Below are 18,283 nucleotides of genomic sequence, written 5' to 3'. Positions count from 1 at the left end.
TTTTTTTAGCAACTTAACAAAAACTGGTACTGCTTTTTTCTGTCTGCTTCTAACTTATGCCCTGCCTATTTAAGATGACTCCTAATGGTTGCTGAGATACATGCCATCATTTTCTTCTCCTTCCCGTCTATTCTTCCCATGTTTCCTACCTCGAACTCTTCTCATTTCTAGTAACCTTACCCTTCCCATTTTCCTTTCCTGTCGAAAGCATATTAACATTAAAATCTTCTTCTCAATCCAACATCTTCCCAGTACTCTGTACTTGGACACTTCTATTTGATCAAGATGTGGGCTTTGTTCTTTGGAGCTTTGATTATTATAAGCATTACACATTGGGTTTACCGCTGGAGAAACCCCAGATGCAATGGCACTCTCCCACCAGGTTCAATGGGATTGCCACTTATTGGCGAGACCCTTCAGTTCTTCGCTCCAAATACTTCTTGTGACATTTCTCCATTTGTCAGAGACAGGATGAAAAGGTAAAGATCTTGTGAATGACAAAGTTGTTCAAAAAGTTGTCCGATAATCACCTCCTTCATTCGTTCTGAAGTTTTTGCTGTTGCTTTCAGATATGGACCAATATTCCGGACTAATTTGGTCGGAAGGCCAGTTGTAGTATCAACAGATCCGGATCTCAATTACTTTATCTTCCAACAAGAAGGAAAATTGTTCCAGAGCTGGTATCCGGATACATTCACGGAGATCTTTGGAAGGCAAAATGTTGGTTCGTTACATGGGTTCATGTACAAGTATCTTAAGAATATGGTGCTTAATCTCTTCGGTCCTGAAAGCCTTAAAAAAATGCTCCCTGAAGTTGAACAGACAGCATCAAATAGATTACAACTATGGTCTCATCAGGAATCAGTTGAATTGAAAGAAGCAACTGCAACTGTATTCTCATACTATCCCTCTTCTCGTAAAAAGAGTAACCAAACATTGTTTATCCTGAATCTAACAACACTTCTGATTTTCACAGATGATATTTGATCTGACGGCGAAGAAGCTGATAAGTTATGATCAAGAAAATTCTTCAGAGAATCTAAGGGAGAACTTTGTTGCATTCATACAAGGATTAATCTCCTTCCCTTTGGACATTCCAGGAACAGCATATCACGAATGCTTACAGGTAAACTGAAATCTTCCATACTAATCATTTAAATGCATCCTTTCATTCTGTTAACAATACTTGAGCACCTGCAAACTAGAAGCTCAGACCAACTAGAAGCAAACTAGCGCGTCCAAAATGTTGGCAGGCAAGAGCCACGATCAAAAACCCAGAGTAGATTAAAATACTGTCACTCGAGCACCAAATCAATTCTGCAAATGGAGGATGCACATTTCCAAACAAAATTGTCCTTTTTCATTTTTTGTCTTGACTGCTCTATGAATTCTCAGGGTAGGAAAAAGGCAATGAGAATGCTAAAGAACCTGCTACAGGAAAGACAAGCAAATCCGAGAAAGCACGAAACTGATTTTTTTGATTATGTGCTTGAAGAACTTCAAAAGAACAAAACAATCCTTACAGAGGAAATCGCTCTGGATTTAATGTTTGTGCTGCTATTTGCCAGCTTTGAAACAACTTCCCTGGGTCTAACTTTAGCTGTCAAGTTTATATCGGACCACCCATTGGTGCTAAAGGAATTGACGGTCTGTAAGAAAGTTATTAAAATTGTATTTCTCCATGATTTTTCTTTTGTGCTTCAAAACCTAACATGCTCTAGATGTTTACACTTTTCCCAGGAAGAGCACGAGGGAATTCTAAAAAATCGGGAAAATGCCAACTCTGGTCTTACATGGAAGGAATACAAATCAATGAAATTCACGTTTCAGGTGGGCCAAACACTTCGTCACCAGTTTGATATCATAATAGTAGCTTTTTGTAATATTATAAACTGACGAGCTCAACTTTGCAGGTCATTAATGAAACTGTTAGACTGGCAAACATAGTTCCAGGGATCTTCAGAAAAACACTTGGAGATATCCAGTTTAAGGGTACGTGTTTACTCGCATTCAATACATGTGTCAGTTACTACAGTGCGCAAAGAATGTTTTATGGCAATTCGAATTATTATATAAATTGGCATGGCAGGATATACCATTCCAGCAGGCTGGGCAGTAATGGTCTGTCCCCCCGCTGTACACTTAAACCCAGCAAAATATGAAGATCCACTTGCCTTCAATCCATGGAGATGGAAGGTGGGTTATATTTGAAAATCCTTTCAACTTGAAACACCTGCGGACATTTCAATACTAAAAGGAGTTCTCACCCTTCTAATCACCATGTATTTCCCATTATAATAAAACCTACTGTGGCGTACAGGGTATGGAAGTAAATGGTGCATCCAAAACTTTCATGGCCTTTGGTGGTGGCATGAGATTTTGTGTTGGAACAGAGTTTACCAAGGTGCAGATGGCTGTATTTCTACATTGCTTGGTCACAAAGTCCAGGTAATAGCATGCAAACATTTTCATACGTAAATTATCGATTGAGTGTGTTTCTGTGAATGTTCATTGCAAGTGTGCAATGGGTGTCTGTGAGTGCGCACGCATGGGTGCATGTGTGTGTGAGAGAGAGACTAACCTTCACTATTATTTAAACTTTTCAGGTGGCAAGCAATCAAAGGAGGAAATATTGTTCGAACTCCTGGTTTACAATTTCCCAGTGGTTATCACATTCAGCTCACGGAGAGAGACAAAAGATATAACTCTACTACATAATCACTTACTAGAAAGATAAAGGGCAAGTCATACCTATGGCTGGAGCCACCATATTGACAGCTTCAAACTTCGAATCTTATCCATCGGGATTGCAATCGGCAATCTGTGAGAGAGGGTCATGGTTAAAGTAACATTTGGATACTGTACGGAAGGAACAGGCAGCTCTGATTTTCACTCAGGCAGAGACAAACCTACAGTTTTGATCACGACCAAATGCAAATTCTTGTCCTTTTATTTCCTGTTTGTCAGTATATAATTTCTGTACAAAAAAGAAGGTCAAGGGCATATATATATACTCTCACACACACATGCTTATCACAATGATAATTTACTTTTAACAATTAGTGAAAATGAATCAGTCTCATCCTTTCCATGGAAAACAGCTGCCACCACTGCAATACCACTTCAAAGAATTCCATATCAGGTACACTCGCCCAAAAGAAACAAACATAACTAGAGAAAGTCAATCTGATCTTCTATAAGTCTAAAACTGGTAACATGATTCATTCCCCAATTTTCTGTCTGCTCAGCTAGCAACATTAAGTGGGAATCATCCAACAGCTCACTTCTGACTGGTTATTTTAACAGTCCTTCCATGGTCTCTCTCCTTTCTGTGTCCATGATGTCCAACTTTGGTATTCCCCACTCCATCCAAATAGACTTGCTGCATGACACTTGTTTTCTTACTTCCCCTGTGCTTACTCTTGTCCTTGTGGACATGGTGAAGATAATGATAGTACTCTGTATCCCTTCCTGAATGCCTATGCCTATGCTCTTGATGAATGGTTCTTTTCTTATGAGCATTATGCTTGTGTTGTCTTGCTCCCAACTCATGATGTCTATTCACATGAATATCTTTATTGTGTCTCCGAGTATCTCTGATTCTCTGCTCGTCAGTCCAAAGATGATCTTCCCACCAGTCATAAAGAGGGTCAAAAAGTCCTTTCTGATGCAAAAGCCATAGCAGCACAAGCACTGGAACTCAAAAGTACAATTTAGTATGCGTTCCTCATTAGAATAAGAAAAGAATGTTCCAGTTCTGTATAAAGTTTACTTTTCCTCGAAGAAGAAAAGTGTTGTTACCTGTTGGAAAAATAGACAAAAGTAGACCAAACATCACCATCCAGCTCATACATACATATTGTATGTGACAACTGAAATCAAAGAAACTGGAGCATTTCTGTCTGCCCATAAAAGGAACACAAGTTACATCAAAACAGTTGCAAGACCTAAGAAAAAGAACAAGATCTCGCGAGCCCATCTAAACAGCTAAAAAATCAGCTAATGGCCCTCTATCTAGTAGGCTTGATTTGAGCAGCTAAATAAAAAATACTACTTCCTTCAAAATTTAGCATGTCAATCAGAACTTTCTATTTCACCACAATGCCGCAGAAATTCCAGGGTGTGCAATTCACCAATATAAATGTTACTTGAAGCATTTAAGTTCATAATATAATGCAAATGCTAAATTACGGATAAATGGATGTGCACAAGCCTTAGGACACTGCAAGGAATGTATATATATATATATATATATATATATCCTAATGACAAGGGCAAAACAAAAGAGCTCAATGCATCCAGGTCCACATCAACAAGCGTAGAAAAAGGTAATCTCCTTGAAAAAAAACCTTCCAGTCATCCTAATCCAAATCAATGGACAAGTACCTGCAGGTTTTTCCAGTGATGAAGTCTACTAAGCCTTCCCAAATTCTGTTCCAAATGTTTTCAATAGATTCAAAGAAACCATTTACACTGGTCTTTGGTGGTAGAAAGGGAGCAATCTGCAAAAAGTTCGGGATTTATGTGGTTAATTCGATCATTAAGTGTACTGCCACATAATTCACCAGCATCAGTTATTATTGGACCAAAGATGAAACAAAATCACATGCTAAACTAAAACAGCATCAGCCAGTGTGTCTGAAGAAAATCAAACATTTATGAAATGGTAGATTTTAGCGGCTCTCTATAACCCCCTCTTCTGGATTTTTCTTGTCAGGTCTACACAGATATAAATGACATTTGCAAATGAAAAAAAAAAACATTAATCAAGACAATAAGAATAACCCACAAATGCAGATCAAAGAGAAGTAAAATTTTTATGCTACTGAATGGCAGAACAAGCATCTGGAAGCTTTCAGCCACACCATAGAAAATACAAATGCACTATTGAACCCTGTTGGACAGATATTAATCATGTTTCAGCAGCTTTTATGTAATTATTCCATTTAGCAACACATACACTTACATAGACAAAACACGTTTTCTATATTCTTTCCTTATTTTGCGACAATCAGTTTCAAATCCTTTTACTCCTTCACATAAGAAATTGTTCATAGAGATCTTGTTTGCATGAGTAGAAAATCGACCAGTTGCCAGGTATGTAATTGTCCCCAAACCTGTGATCCATTGTCAAGGATGGTAGCAGTAGTAAAAAATTGGCATTCCGCTCTATCAATTTCATTAAAACCAGAGTCCTTCAGAATAGCTGGATTAAAGCACAATAATTGAGACTTCAGATTTCTCTCCATCATAGTTATCACACAGTGACAAGAAAAGTTGCAATAAAACCATTGTAACCTTACCAGCACATACATATCTCGCAGCTTTATCAGTTGTTGGGTAAATTTTAAATGACCGAATTGTAATCTCGTTGGGCTTCAAAATGAAGAATTGTTCCTACAACCATTCAAACATTAAAATCGGATTGTGTCCTTTGTGAATAGTTAGGAATTATGATCAATATGGCAGTTAATGTTACCTCCATGAGCGAAACACCTCTTGAGCAGTCAAACTGCAAGGAGGAGACGATCATCATAATAGCTAAAGGTAGAATGTGTTATAGCAACTACTCCTTAAAGCATCACATGAATACAGCAATACATAATGATGGTATGTACTTATCAATATCTAATTTGAACTCTCATCCCAGTCAAATACTTTCACCAACATACATGACTTAGATCTTGTCCTTCAACTTTCTCGCATATTTTAATACTATCAACATCAACCACCCCAGACTAGAAGATTTCAAAACATAATATTTTGCGGAGATATTAGAAACTGCTTAATTTTATTATTTCCATTTTTGAAATACTGAAAAAAAAAGGTCCGAAACACGAATTTCTGTCAATGTGAAACGTAGCATAAAAAACCTTCATAATGCAATACAAAAGCACCCTGAAAGAAAGATGTCAAATTGATGTTTAATTCTCAATAACTGGCCAAAGAACGAGGAAAAACAATCACCATAGAGAAAGTAATCAACAAAAACATATCATTATCTTATAGCAATGTGATCCAAGTAAGAGTAAATATTGCATCAGCATGTATGTATGTATGTGTTTAAGCATTTTTGCATCATGACCAAATATGCCAGGACAATGTTTAAAATACCGTTAAGCTATATGACGCTTCCACTTCCCCAATATTTTCAGCAGAGACTGTAGCAACACCAAATTGAGTAAGGGCTTCAAATGTAGGGATGGTGAAACTTAAAAGTTTTCCTGGGCTCCTGCAAAAGAATGAAGATGAAGCTTAACAAATGGACACCTAAATAGAAGCATGGTGACATACACAAGCAATGACATAACTAAAAAATTGTTGAAATTGCACAAATGATAAGAATGCTACTGCAAAGAAAGTTCCCTCCCTAATCTTTTCCGGTTTTTGTAACTAATAAAATTCACTGCAATAGTGTACAAATTTATACCAGTTATTAGGATTACATCTTTTCTTTTCTGCGACTCGTAAATATGGAAAAGAAATGTTGACGTAAAAGTGATTTTAGATATTTTGCAATGATGATCATGCTACAGTAAACAAGTTAAAGGACTCTAGGCATTAAAAGAAGTAATCCGAGCTTTTTAGTTAATTATTAATCCATGAACCAACTATCATTGCTCATACAGATGGAGCAACACCCCATGAACCATGGCCGTAATTCTGAACCCATGAACCTACATATTAATATCTTATCACCAATTGTTTAAAATCATGCCTTTGGTTAAACCATTTTATCATCAGAAAGTTTCATCACAAAAAGTAAGTATAGATATCAAACCTTTGGTAGACGTATTCAATGTCATCAGCAGTTAGTTCTATCAAAAGGTTTGTGTTAAGAACTTCAGTAATTCCTATAGAGAACGAATGAGTCCCTGCATTCTGCAGTTGAATCATATCAGTTATAAAATTCAAATAGTTTACATATTGTTGAACATCAGATCTAAAATTGCGGAAACATAACTGGATGCTGGTTTATCCTTTCAAACCTTCCTTCCACGCCATATAGTGGCAACTGCTTCCTCCTAATTCGGTTCTGATCGGCCTGCCATAAATAAAGTACCCTCTTCTTAGCTCCATGCAACAGCTGTAGAAATCTGTTCAAGGTACAGAAATTGGGACTAGGAGAGGCTTAAATGGGGACACAAATTACAGAGACCACTACTAGCTGACAAACTAACATCATGGAAATTCCACAACTGATTATGCAAGCAACTCCAAAATGGTGAAGCACAGAAGTTGGGCTGCCCACTGAAAGCTTCATAACTGACACCAATTTTGTTGCATTCAACACCATCTAAGGTAAATCTCACTCTCTCAAGCAGCATCCACATTGAAAAATTCCTTCCCAGATCCTGTGGTTGTCCAGGTTCACCCTTCCACGACAAGATAAGAAACTCTCAACACTACAGTATTGTGCATTTGCAATTACCAATCAATAACAGATGAAAAAGACTTTCCTTTCTTCTTGCCTCCTTTTTTTTTTATTTGGATACAATGATAGAGATTTGAATTACATATCATTCCCTTTACCATTGATTTCATTACCATTGCGCTATAAGCTATTGGTAAAAAGATATTATTTCTAAGAAAAACATCTTGAGAAATTTGACATGCATAACTAACTTGATAAAAAGTTCTGCTTCTTTCCCCTTAGGCTAGCACACTTCCATGGTAATCATATTAGTGAGGGAGGCATACCTGCCTTGGAATGACGAGGTAGAAGTCCTCAAATGATGGAATATTCGAGTATCCAACAAAATCTCCAATGAGATTAACCCTTAGAAAATTATCCTTGGATGTTACTGTTCTATTTTCGGGGCCCACAGTAACTTCCTGCAAGCAAAACCGAAAGAGTCTTCAGCTAGAGGATATTTATCATGGACTTTTAAAATTAGGAAGAATATAGCAAGAAATATGAAATACCATCCAAAATCAATCTCAAACAATTCCATTTGAGTGCAAAAGTGAAACAACTTAAAGCAGTGATGACACTTATTAAATTTAGAACAAGAGATGGAGAAAAGGTGGAAAGAAAAGTAAATTCATTTCACTTGCAAAAGTGAGGAAATAAGAAAGATGAACTTAGATAAAAAGGAAAAAAAATGAAAATCAAGCCAGGCCTGCACAATGTACTCTACCATCAAATGTGCAACAGACCAGAGAGACATTTATTTCAGTATTATGTTAGAATCCCTCAATCATGTTTAACTCGGACTGGAATCAAGTTTTTTGATTCTCCCATTTCAAGTAATTGCAAACAAGTTAAGCAGGCATATGCTCCAATTAGCAATTCTAGAGCAGATGCTGGAGTGAAATAGAAAGAACGGAAACATGAAATCATGCCAAGCCCATACTGTACTCTACCATCAAATTTGCAACAGACTAGCAGAACATTTATTTCAGTATCATGTTAGAAGCCCTCAATCATGTTTAATTCAGACCAGGATTTTATTTTATTTTTCAGTCTCCCTCGGCATTCAAGTAATTGCAAACAAGTTAAGCAGGCATCTGTTCCAACGAGCAATTCTAGAGCAGAAGCTGAGTAAAATAAATTGAACAGTTCGTATACAGAGGCAATTGATGTAGAGAAAAATATACCGAAACTTTAGATCCTGTCTTCACCTCAATTCGTACACTGAAACCCATTGATCGCTGTCCAATACCAAAAACATGGAACCTAAATGAACAATGAAATATTAGTCTTGCATAAAATCAAACACTTGTAAAAGTTAGAAGGAAAGATATTTATGATAGACAGCAATTAACCAGAAAATACAAGACTAAACTGAACTATCTATAATCTGTTCATTAATAATATTCATGGCAATGCAATTAACAAGATTCTTCTTAGAACCATATTTCTCATTCATTAAACGAGTCAAGTTCAGCAAAAAATGAGGATGCCATTTAAAAACAGTGGATGCTTCGAAAATTTCACATGCCTAAATTGTGAAAAGATTGTTAATAATTTATATCATAAGAGAATTGAAAGGCAATAAGATAAGTCTGTGCCCAACTTGCTTATTGACACCCATTTGTATTCATCAGCATGGCATGAGTTTCCGCTTCTAACATCTATAATCAAATATTAATTATTGAACTAACAAAAAACCGCATTGCGTGTCCTCATACAACTTTTTATTGATTGGATGGGGTTTTACTAGCAAAGAAACATCAAAAGGAAAACAATTTATCCTAAAAGCCATACCAATCACCTGGAAATCTGACGCAGTGTGCAGTGTTGGCCTTCCCTTTCATCAGTTTGTCGACTGCTCAAAACAAAGGTATACATTGATAATAAAATTGCAATCTGCATCTTAAGAGGCAAACTGAGAATGTCGGACATATGACAAGGCACTTACAAAAGTTTCCGCATGATGATGGTACCCGCCGTTGGGGCCCACAAGGACAACAGAGTGGCTAAGCAGAGAAGAGAGAAGAGAAAGGAAGAGGGGAGTAATAAAACATGTGAAGAAAAGGAGAATATGGTATTATCACCAACACAAAAGGTAAATCTTTGCATATAGAGTCCTGTTTAAAGAATAGGTTTAATTGCTAACTAGGAAAACTTTGGTAGATATGGTGCTGCAAAATCCACTATGGAACCATGTACTACTAAACATGCATGTACAAGTGTAGGGTGTGTATGTGGGGTAGGTGCTTGTGGAATCCAAATGAGATTCAAGAAATCAGAAATGCCACCTGACTATGCTCGATAATGTGGCCATTTTCATCTTGTAACCTACAAAACAGTTACTCTGAGGCAGTTAGTCCAGTAAGCATGCACACAAAAGAACTTTCAACTTTTTTATAACTTAATCTCACTTTCCAGGCTAGAAGAAGACGATCGAAGAAACAGTCCAAATGAACACAGAAGCTTTGGTCTCTAAAAGAAAAGGACCATTTCTCGCAAATGTTGGTTGATCACAACGGACCGGATAATAAACAACACTTTGAACTTTACTTCCAATCGGCTGATCACATGCTTTAACAAATTGGCAAAACAACTAGTGCCAAAGAACTGGACAGTGTTGCTTTAAAAAATAAAATAAAAAGGGGGAGAAATGAGTCACCTCTCACATATCTTGACAACATTTGCACCGGCATCCCGGTCACATTTGCGCGTCTTAACATAATACTCTTCAGGTTTATAAGCAACATCCTACAAATTACAACCATAAGTAATTTGACAAGGTTATCGACCTATCAATTAAGCATTAGAACCACAAATGATGTGTGCTTCTTTTTTACAAGTAACCAAGAAACCGCGCCGCACCCGTATATAAGTAAGTTCATACAAAGCATACGCAGCCGTTTTATTGATTGTTATCACCGGCGGTACTCTCACTGTTTCCATCAAGTCAGTTGCATTCTCCTCCACTTCCGCTATTTCCGCCACAATCGACGCCTCTCCACCACTCTACACCAAAACGAGAAGAATTGGGGATTTTTGTTAACAACATTAATTAATCTCGATAATTAGACAATAGTTAATTAATTAATTAAAAAAAAGAGAGAGAGACTTACAGAACCGCTGGGAACAGCCATGTTTAAGACGATTTTTCTGGTGCAATTGAGATCATTATCAGAATCTGAGGCTTTCTCGCATCTTTCAAGCTTCGATTTCGACAAAATCTCTATACTTTGCACGGTAAAATAACTTAGGAAGATGCAGAAAATCAAGAATATCACTTCATAATGCCTCCTCATCTTTCTTTTTTTTCTTTTTTCTTTTTTTGAGTATGTTAATCGATGGGATATTTTTCATTATATTATATATAAAGAAAAAGAGCGAGTTTGGCGGGTTTTGGGTGTGCTTTCAAAAACGTAACCGCCATTTAACGGTTACTTCAACAGGTACACCTAACACTACTCTCCTCTCTCGAAAGGCCAATTCTGCTGTGCTGACATTGACACCAACGATATTCTTTTTGAAGGAAAATTGACTAATCGAGGGCTCCTACGACGACACCGCTTTCAGATTTAGTGGCCCAATCTTGGCCTGATACCTTAGGGTGCCCTTGGTAAGTTGGGCTGAACAGTACAGATTAAAATAGACTGGCCTGGACAATAAATATGAAATTGGATTAGATTGGATTGGAATGGAGGCAATTTTTGCTTATTAGTATATATTTTTCAAATATTGACAACGAAATTAACAAAATAGCATATTTTATACATGTTTTAATTGGAAAAAAAAAACATTTAAATTTATCGCTACTCTAAAAACACAACATTTCAAATAAAAAAATGAATTGCGCATGAGAGAGGAGAGAGGGTAGAGAGAGAAAAAAGAAAAAGAAATTCTATAGGCATACCAAAGCTCCAATTATGACATTATTTATACTATTAAAAAGATCTCAACGATACGAATTCAACAACACCAAATAGGATCACCAACTATGACTTGAGTGTGTTACACTCGCCTCCCAAAGATGATGATTGGCTCATTTGTTTTGGTGACAAGTGTTACCCACTACATTTATCATTGGTCACTTTCTTTGGTGTTTTTTGTTTCGTCTCGTTGATATTTTTCTGATGGTACCGATAATGTTATAATTGGAGCTTCAGTGTGCCTCTGAGATGTTTTTTTCTCTCTCTTATCTCTTCACAAAATACAATAGGGAGAGAGGAGAGAGAGAAAATAAAAAAAGACCATAGAGTCATATCAAAACTCCGATTACGATATTATCGATACCATCAGAAAAACCTCGACGAGATAAATTTAATGATACTAAGAAAAGTCACCAGAGATAAATAGAGTGGATCACATTTGTTGTCAAAGGCAAATGAGTCACCTGCCATCTTTAGACTACAACTGAGGCACACTCAGGTCATCGTTGGTGACCTTTTCTTAATGTTTTTAGATTCATTTCGTTGATATATAGTTTTGTATGGTGTCGATGGTGTCGTAATGGAAGTTTCGATCTGCCTCTAGTGTCTCTTTTTGATTATTTTTTTATCTACCCTCTCTCCTCTTCTATTTCACTAATTATTTTTCAAACAGTGTTATTTTATCAATATATACATGTTTTTAGCTGGCTAATGGGAGTCATAGATTTGAGTTTTCTAGAATATCTAAGAAAAACATGCTAATTTTCAAAAAATATATGGAATGGACCGGATATATATATCCTTGTCTTATATTTGGTTTAGTTGGTGGATTAAGCTTTTGTAAAATTCATTTTGATCTTTTAAATTTTTTAGATAATTTATTTTAGTACTTATATTTTATTTGTATAACATTCAGTCCTTTGTGTAATTTTTATCCTCTAAGTTTTCAGTATATGCATTTAGTTTCTAGATCAGAAAAGTTCTTGCAATAAAATCCCTATATAGATTTTATTTTAATAAACTTATCAAACTTTAATCAATCAAATAAATAAATGAATGAATGATAAATGGATAATATTAAAAAAAATGAGAAATAATGATCTGATCAATGATATTGGAGATCAATGATATTGGAGAAGCTTGTTTCACTTGCTATGATGGCCCAAGAATTTTGTATCTAGAATAAATTTGGACAATCCTTTGCCTTTACCAATTCAGCAAGTTTTGTTCAATGTTCAATCTTGTTTTGTCCAAACAATATATAATTTGTCACGTTCAGTCCAGTCTTGTTTTATCCAATACACTAAACGCATTTAATGAAAAGGTGATCTAATTTTAACAGTGGATTAGTATTTCCTCGTAATGAGATTATTATCTTATCCAAACAAGATAATGAATAAACCATTTATTTATGTATATACATTAATGTATTCATGAAAAAAATCTTATTTTACACCTTTTTTTGTATAATAGAACTGAAGATGATAAAGAGAAAACTCATGTGCATGCAGGATTTTATTTTTAAAAGTAAGAAATACGAAAGCCAAAGACATTAAAAGAGAAAAAGGTCAGAAGAATTTATAAATCTACAAATCAAATGTGACATGGAAAAAAAATGGAGGATTTGAAAGAAGAGTTGGAGATTTTATCTGAGAATTAATAAAAGAAATTGTGATTGTGGACCAGGATTGGATGTGCCTTATTAATAGGAGATCTAGTTAAATTTAAATTTAAACTTTTAAAAAAAATTAAAAGCTATTAGCAAATCACTGTAGCATTAGATTCATTGCACCTAAATGGAATAATATAATGATTCTTTTGTAATTTTCAAATAAAACTAATTAACTTGTTATTGGATAATAGAGTGTTTTTAACTGAATTCTATTAGTCATTATCATATTAAATAAAAATAAATTGATTTTTTAATATTTTATTAGTATAATGAAATGACTAAATACCATTAAAAATATAAAAAAAATTAAACTGACGCCTAGAGATTTTTATATTTTTGTTTTTAAAAACACATTTACATGATTAAGTTACAATTAAAATCAAAATATATTTAGCTTACGTTTTCATCATTTCATTCCTTTTTTTTTATTAATATAATAAGGTTTATTTAGGGTCTATTTGGTTATTTAATAAACATAAATTGTGTTGCACGTATTAGTGTGTGGGTAGTGGTCGAACTATTCGGGTGGCACATATAGAGTTGCTTGACGACAAAGCATCAGCTTCTGGGATTGCGTTTGATTCATGTTAACAACCCTTCCATCTTTGGGCAGCACGTGGGGTCAACGGACCTTCGGTTTGGTGCCAGCAACCCCTTTTTTTTCTTTTTATTTTGTCTATCTTCCTCAATTTTCATATCTGACCCTTCAAATCTTTAAAGCAACCCTTCAATTTATTTATTTATTCATGTTTGGTTCTTGTTCTTTTTATTACTATTTGTTCTACATGAAATAATTTATAAAATTGAATTGTTTTTCAATTCCATCCTCTCTTTTTTTTCATATATTAGACTTGGTCCCATTTGTTTTATTGTTGTTTTTTTAGTTGATATAATTTTTAATTTTTTTAAGATTTCATCCTCTATTTTTTTTCCTATTAGATTTGATCTTCATTCTTTTTATTGTTGTTTTTTTTACTTCTACAAATTTTTTAAATTGATATATTTTTTTTAATTTCATACTTCGTTATTAAATTGATTGAAAATTGAGATTCTTAATCGAATTCAAGTTTAAAATTTAGCGGGTTGTGAGTTTGAAAGATTAACTTATATTTAAGAAATTGGTTCGAGTTTGCTTTTTTTTTTTCCTTCTTAAAGATCATTTTCTTATCTGCAATTTGTTCCATTATAATGGTCCTCAATGTTGTTAGTTCTGATGCATTTGTCTGCAAATGTTGAACTCCTCCATTTTTCTCTGTGCAGCCTCAATGGATGGCCCCTGAAGTCCTCCGGAATGAACCTTCAAATGAAAAGTAATTCATGAAACCGAACCCTGTTATTCTACAAATGGACAAGTGCTGCTTTTCTTCTTTCATGCTAAACAGATTCAATAGAATTGCTTGCTTGCCAAGAGTGGAGGTGACACGGTCCCTCTTTCATCATCTAGCATTCTTAACTCTTGATGTCCTGGACAACTGTCACCTTGTTTCTAGCTCAGAGATCAACGATGTTCAAGCAGAAATCATTAAACCTGATTATCAGCCGAGGTAAAGAAGGGCCATTTTCTCTCTAATTTCTTTTAATTATATCCTTACCAATATTATTCTGAAAATCTAGTTTATGGCATACCCAGTTTCTGCACAGGTCTGATGTGTTTGGTTTCGGTGTCATCCTATGGGAACCAATGACTGTCCCCATTCCATGGATCAAGTTAGATTCCTTAGAGGTATATTACTCTTAATACGCATCTCTTCCATATTACCTTAACGACAGAATGCATGAACATGCTTGTTAATCATCTTCTTGAATTTCTTATAAAATTTGACTGAAATGTGTTTCTTCCATTTAAGAGGTAGCTGGAGTTGTAGGCTTCATGGATAGAAGATTGGTTTTACCAGAAAGCCTTGATCCCATGGTAGCAACTATTATCAGCGATTGTTGGCGAAGGTACTTTCTAAATGTACCCCTACATTTTTCTTAGTAGTAAAATGGGAACTTGCATTTTAATGGAAACCAATTATTTGTTCCAGTTATACAAGCAGCGATCCTGAAGAACGTCCATTTCGAGGAGATAATTCAACGAATGACTAGCATGGTCCAAGAGATTCCTGTAGCAACGGTTCAGAGGACTCCATAGCTTTGAAATTTGAGTTAGATAAATCTGCACAAGAACTCAGCCAGATGAAATACACGTCTTCTTGTTGCTTAACAAGATAGTTGAAGATTGATTAGTGTAGGAAACTGACAAATGTAATTGTAATCATCTGTTTTTCTTTCTTTTTGTTCTGGGGGGGTTGTTAATATTCTCATGAAATCAGCTATAGTGTCTCAACTCGTTAAGAGAATGTTAGTTGAAGCCATGCCAACATGATCCGGTGCGTGCTACTACATCCATAATTGAAGACAATTTACAAAATGTCTGGTGTTCGTGCAAATTATGTTCTATATGCACCATAGCCAATCTATCACCATGTGCAGGAATTTCTAATCTCAACTCATGACTTCTGATTTCATCTTTGTTTTGCTTCATCGTTCATGACAATCAAAATCCCATGGAGAGAAGTCGTCCGGATGTAGTTTTCTTTTTTATTATTGTCCTGCTTCCACAGGCGGCCGAAGGTGTTTGTTTACGTGTCTTGAAATTGGTGTTATGAACGTGGTAGATGTTTTTTTTTGTTTGGAAGTTTATTAAAATATTATTTTTTTATTTTTAAAATTTTATTTTAACCATACATACATTAAAACTATTTAAAAAAATTAAAAAAATTAATTTAAAATAATAAAAAAAAAATTTAAACAAAAATTAATAAATTTAACCTCAGTACCAAACTTTTTGACTAGTCTCACTCAGCTTAATTGACTAGTAGATGAATTAATATTTTTTATTTCGCTTTTAATCATGATTGGGACTATCTAATAATATTTAGTAATGGTTTGAAATTGTGGTAATAATTCTAGTTTAAAATATTTTTTATTTAAAAATATATTAAAATAATATATTTTTATTTTAAAAAAATTAATATTAACACATCAAAATAATTTAAAAATATAAAAAAAAATTAACAAAAATATAAAAATATAAAAAAATCACCGCATTTCTAAATATACCCTTAACCTGTGATTTGTGTGGGCTTTGACCAGTCAGCATTCACAGCTGCAGATAATTTTGACCAAGCTGTCCAATATCCTTCCACACCCGTGAGCTAAACAGTTATAAATGTTTAAAATTTGGTATGCAGAAAACGTCGGTTCATTTGACCAGGTCTCCTATTTTGACCATCACAACTCTTTAGAGTCTTAGACCATCAATCCAGTGTACGACCCGTTACACTTTCAGTTCCACCTGTCATGGTCACAATGGCAAAATAAATCATCAACCACAGCAAGATAATTTTTTTAATTTGATACTGATGTCGATGCGACACCGAACTGAATAATAATAATAATAATAATAAAGTATTATAAGTATTTTAGTGATTGTTTTTTTAAAATATTTGTAAAATATATATTAAAATAATATTTTTAATTTTTAAAAAATTATTTTTAACATCAATACATTAAAACATTATAAAAATATAATATAATATGTGTATTTTTAAAAATTTTAAAAAATTATTTTTGACATCAACATATTAAAATATTATGAAAATATAAAAAAAATTAAATAAAAATATGAATAATTTTTTAATAAAATACTATTTAAAATATAATTTCAAACAGCTCATAAATCATGAAATTAGTATGATATGTTTTTTCTTTTAATTTTGGCTTTTTTTTCTTTCTATTTTTTTCTTGAAAAAAATAATTTTTTTTTCATAAAAATGATATTTAATTTATAGGCGAAACACTATTAAAAACCGATAGAATAAAAATAAATTATACCTTATAAATCAATGCAAGTACTAAGTGTGTGGATAAAATAGCAAAGAAATAAAGTTTCCAGATAAAAAATAGAAAAAAAAATGCACATTGAAATAAACAATATCGTCTACAGTGCTTCAAGACACAACCTACTGTAAAAGTGGGTTCTATTTTAATGGAGAAAAAAGGTATAAAATTAAGAAAGAAAAATATATATAAGGAAGACCTCCCCCAAAAAAAAAAATTTACCCCTCCCCCTCGTTAAAGGTTGATTCTTTAACCTAGACATCCCTTTCCCTTCCCTCGAATAACAGGTAGAAATGGTGAATGTTACCATCAAAAGTTTTTACCTCGTGTCCCGCTCTCCTCGGGTATTATAAACCTCAATTTCCCTTAAATAGCACACTAGATGACTGACATCTCAATTCTTTTTCTAAAAAAAAAAATCAACAACAGATAAAAGACCAAGTCAATTACATTACATTACACTATACTAAGGGAGGGTTTGGAACGTGATATAAATAGTGTTTTTTAAAATTTAATTTCTTTTGTTTAAATTGATTTTGTTTTTTTATGTTTTCGGATCGATTTGATATGCTGATATCAAAAATAATTTTTAAAAAATAAAAAAATTTTATTTTGATGTATTTCTAAACGAAAAGCATTTTCAACCGTCACCACTATCACAATCTCAAACACACCCTATTATAGTGTGAAAAGCTGATTGTATTTTTTGGTGGGCAAAATAGCATGCTTTAGTAGAGGTATGATGGTATTTTTCATGGAACATGATGGTCATTACTTGAAAGGAAAAGACTGGATGGTATTTTTATGTTTTCTTTGTATAGTGTAATTATTTAATTGCCCTTGAAAAACAAAAAAAATACATGGGTTAAGGGGCTTTTTAGTCCGACTTGATTTTTAAACAAGTAAATTATTTTATTACCTCTAAAATTATAAACAATTATCTTTGATTTAGGAGTTTTTTGTCATTTACATGTGATCATTTGGTAGTTATTGGGGGCATTAGGATAATTTGATAAATTAAAAAAATTAAAAAATTGATTGAACAGTGTCAATCGCCTTTGAACGGCAGGTGCGACGCCGTTCGGTGGGCTGTGATTCCAAGGTGGCTTTCAAAGTGTTTCGTCGTTCCTCCACTGATCAACGATGCGTGTAGTCCTATGGCGGCTAATCTAGCACCTATGACCTTTATTTTTGTTTTTTTCCATTCCCCTACTTGATTTTCACGCATATAATTAAAAAAATCAAATCAGCCCCTAAAGCTTGTTGCACTTAATATTTTAACCATATTCTTTTTATTACAATTTTTAAAATTTAGAATACTTTATAAAATTAAGGAGTTTTTTCAATTTCATCCTTGTTCTCCCTGCTGCAATTGTTTTTTATTTATAA

General features: G+C 34.0%; 2 protein-coding genes and 1 long non-coding RNA gene across 9 annotated transcripts; 2 read left to right on the top strand and 1 right to left on the bottom strand.

Moving 5' to 3' along the window:
- Positions 1 to 80: 80 nt before the first annotated feature.
- LOC7478065 (cytochrome P450 87A3) lies at positions 81 to 3,059 on the top strand. 2 transcript variants are annotated; one of them, XM_002299521.3, is made up of 9 exons: positions 81 to 479; positions 570 to 891; positions 977 to 1,126; positions 1,396 to 1,647; positions 1,741 to 1,830; positions 1,914 to 1,992; positions 2,090 to 2,196; positions 2,321 to 2,448; positions 2,607 to 3,059. In XM_002299521.3, the coding sequence occupies exons 1-9, from the start codon at positions 286 to 288 to the stop codon at positions 2,716 to 2,718; spliced, it is 1,434 nt and encodes a 477-aa protein (XP_002299557.2). In that variant the 5' UTR covers positions 81 to 285; the 3' UTR covers positions 2,719 to 3,059. The 2 variants fall into 2 exon arrangements, with proteins under 2 accessions (XP_002299557.2, XP_024462076.1); XM_024606308.2 differs by lacking the exon at positions 2,090 to 2,196.
- Positions 3,010 to 10,903, bottom strand: LOC7479339 (protein HAPLESS 2). 6 transcript variants are annotated; one of them, XM_024606272.2, is made up of 18 exons: positions 10,531 to 10,903; positions 10,280 to 10,423; positions 10,077 to 10,165; positions 9,706 to 9,745; positions 9,366 to 9,423; positions 9,212 to 9,272; positions 8,602 to 8,680; positions 7,702 to 7,836; positions 7,182 to 7,376; positions 6,965 to 7,045; positions 6,782 to 6,882; positions 6,115 to 6,232; positions 5,480 to 5,512; positions 5,304 to 5,397; positions 5,118 to 5,206; positions 4,387 to 4,502; positions 3,802 to 3,902; positions 3,010 to 3,693 (listed from the first exon to the last, which is right to left on the bottom strand). In XM_024606272.2, the coding sequence occupies exons 1-18, from the start codon at positions 10,711 to 10,713 to the stop codon at positions 3,281 to 3,283; spliced, it is 2,130 nt and encodes a 709-aa protein (XP_024462040.1). In that variant the 5' UTR covers positions 10,714 to 10,903; the 3' UTR covers positions 3,010 to 3,280. The 6 variants fall into 6 exon arrangements, with proteins under 6 accessions (XP_024462040.1, XP_024462045.1, XP_024462051.1 ...); XM_024606290.2 differs by having other exon boundaries at positions 3,545 to 3,693; positions 3,802 to 3,898; XM_024606277.2 differs by lacking the exon at positions 7,182 to 7,376.
- A 3,251-nt stretch (positions 10,904 to 14,154) lies between these two features.
- LOC7479338 (uncharacterized) lies at positions 14,155 to 15,571 on the top strand. The gene is made up of 3 exons (XR_008058178.1): positions 14,155 to 14,553; positions 14,640 to 14,953; positions 15,037 to 15,571. It is a non-coding gene; the product is annotated as an uncharacterized LOC7479338 (long non-coding RNA).
- Positions 15,572 to 18,283: the final 2,712 nt, after the last annotated feature.

This window comes from Populus trichocarpa, chromosome 1, assembly GCF_000002775.5.
Source record: "Populus trichocarpa isolate Nisqually-1 chromosome 1, P.trichocarpa_v4.1, whole genome shotgun sequence".
Lineage (NCBI taxonomy): Eukaryota > Viridiplantae > Streptophyta > Magnoliopsida > Malpighiales > Salicaceae > Populus > Populus trichocarpa.
The sequence above is the reverse complement of the archived record's forward strand: the minus strand, read 5'-3'. Positions and strand labels throughout refer to the sequence as shown.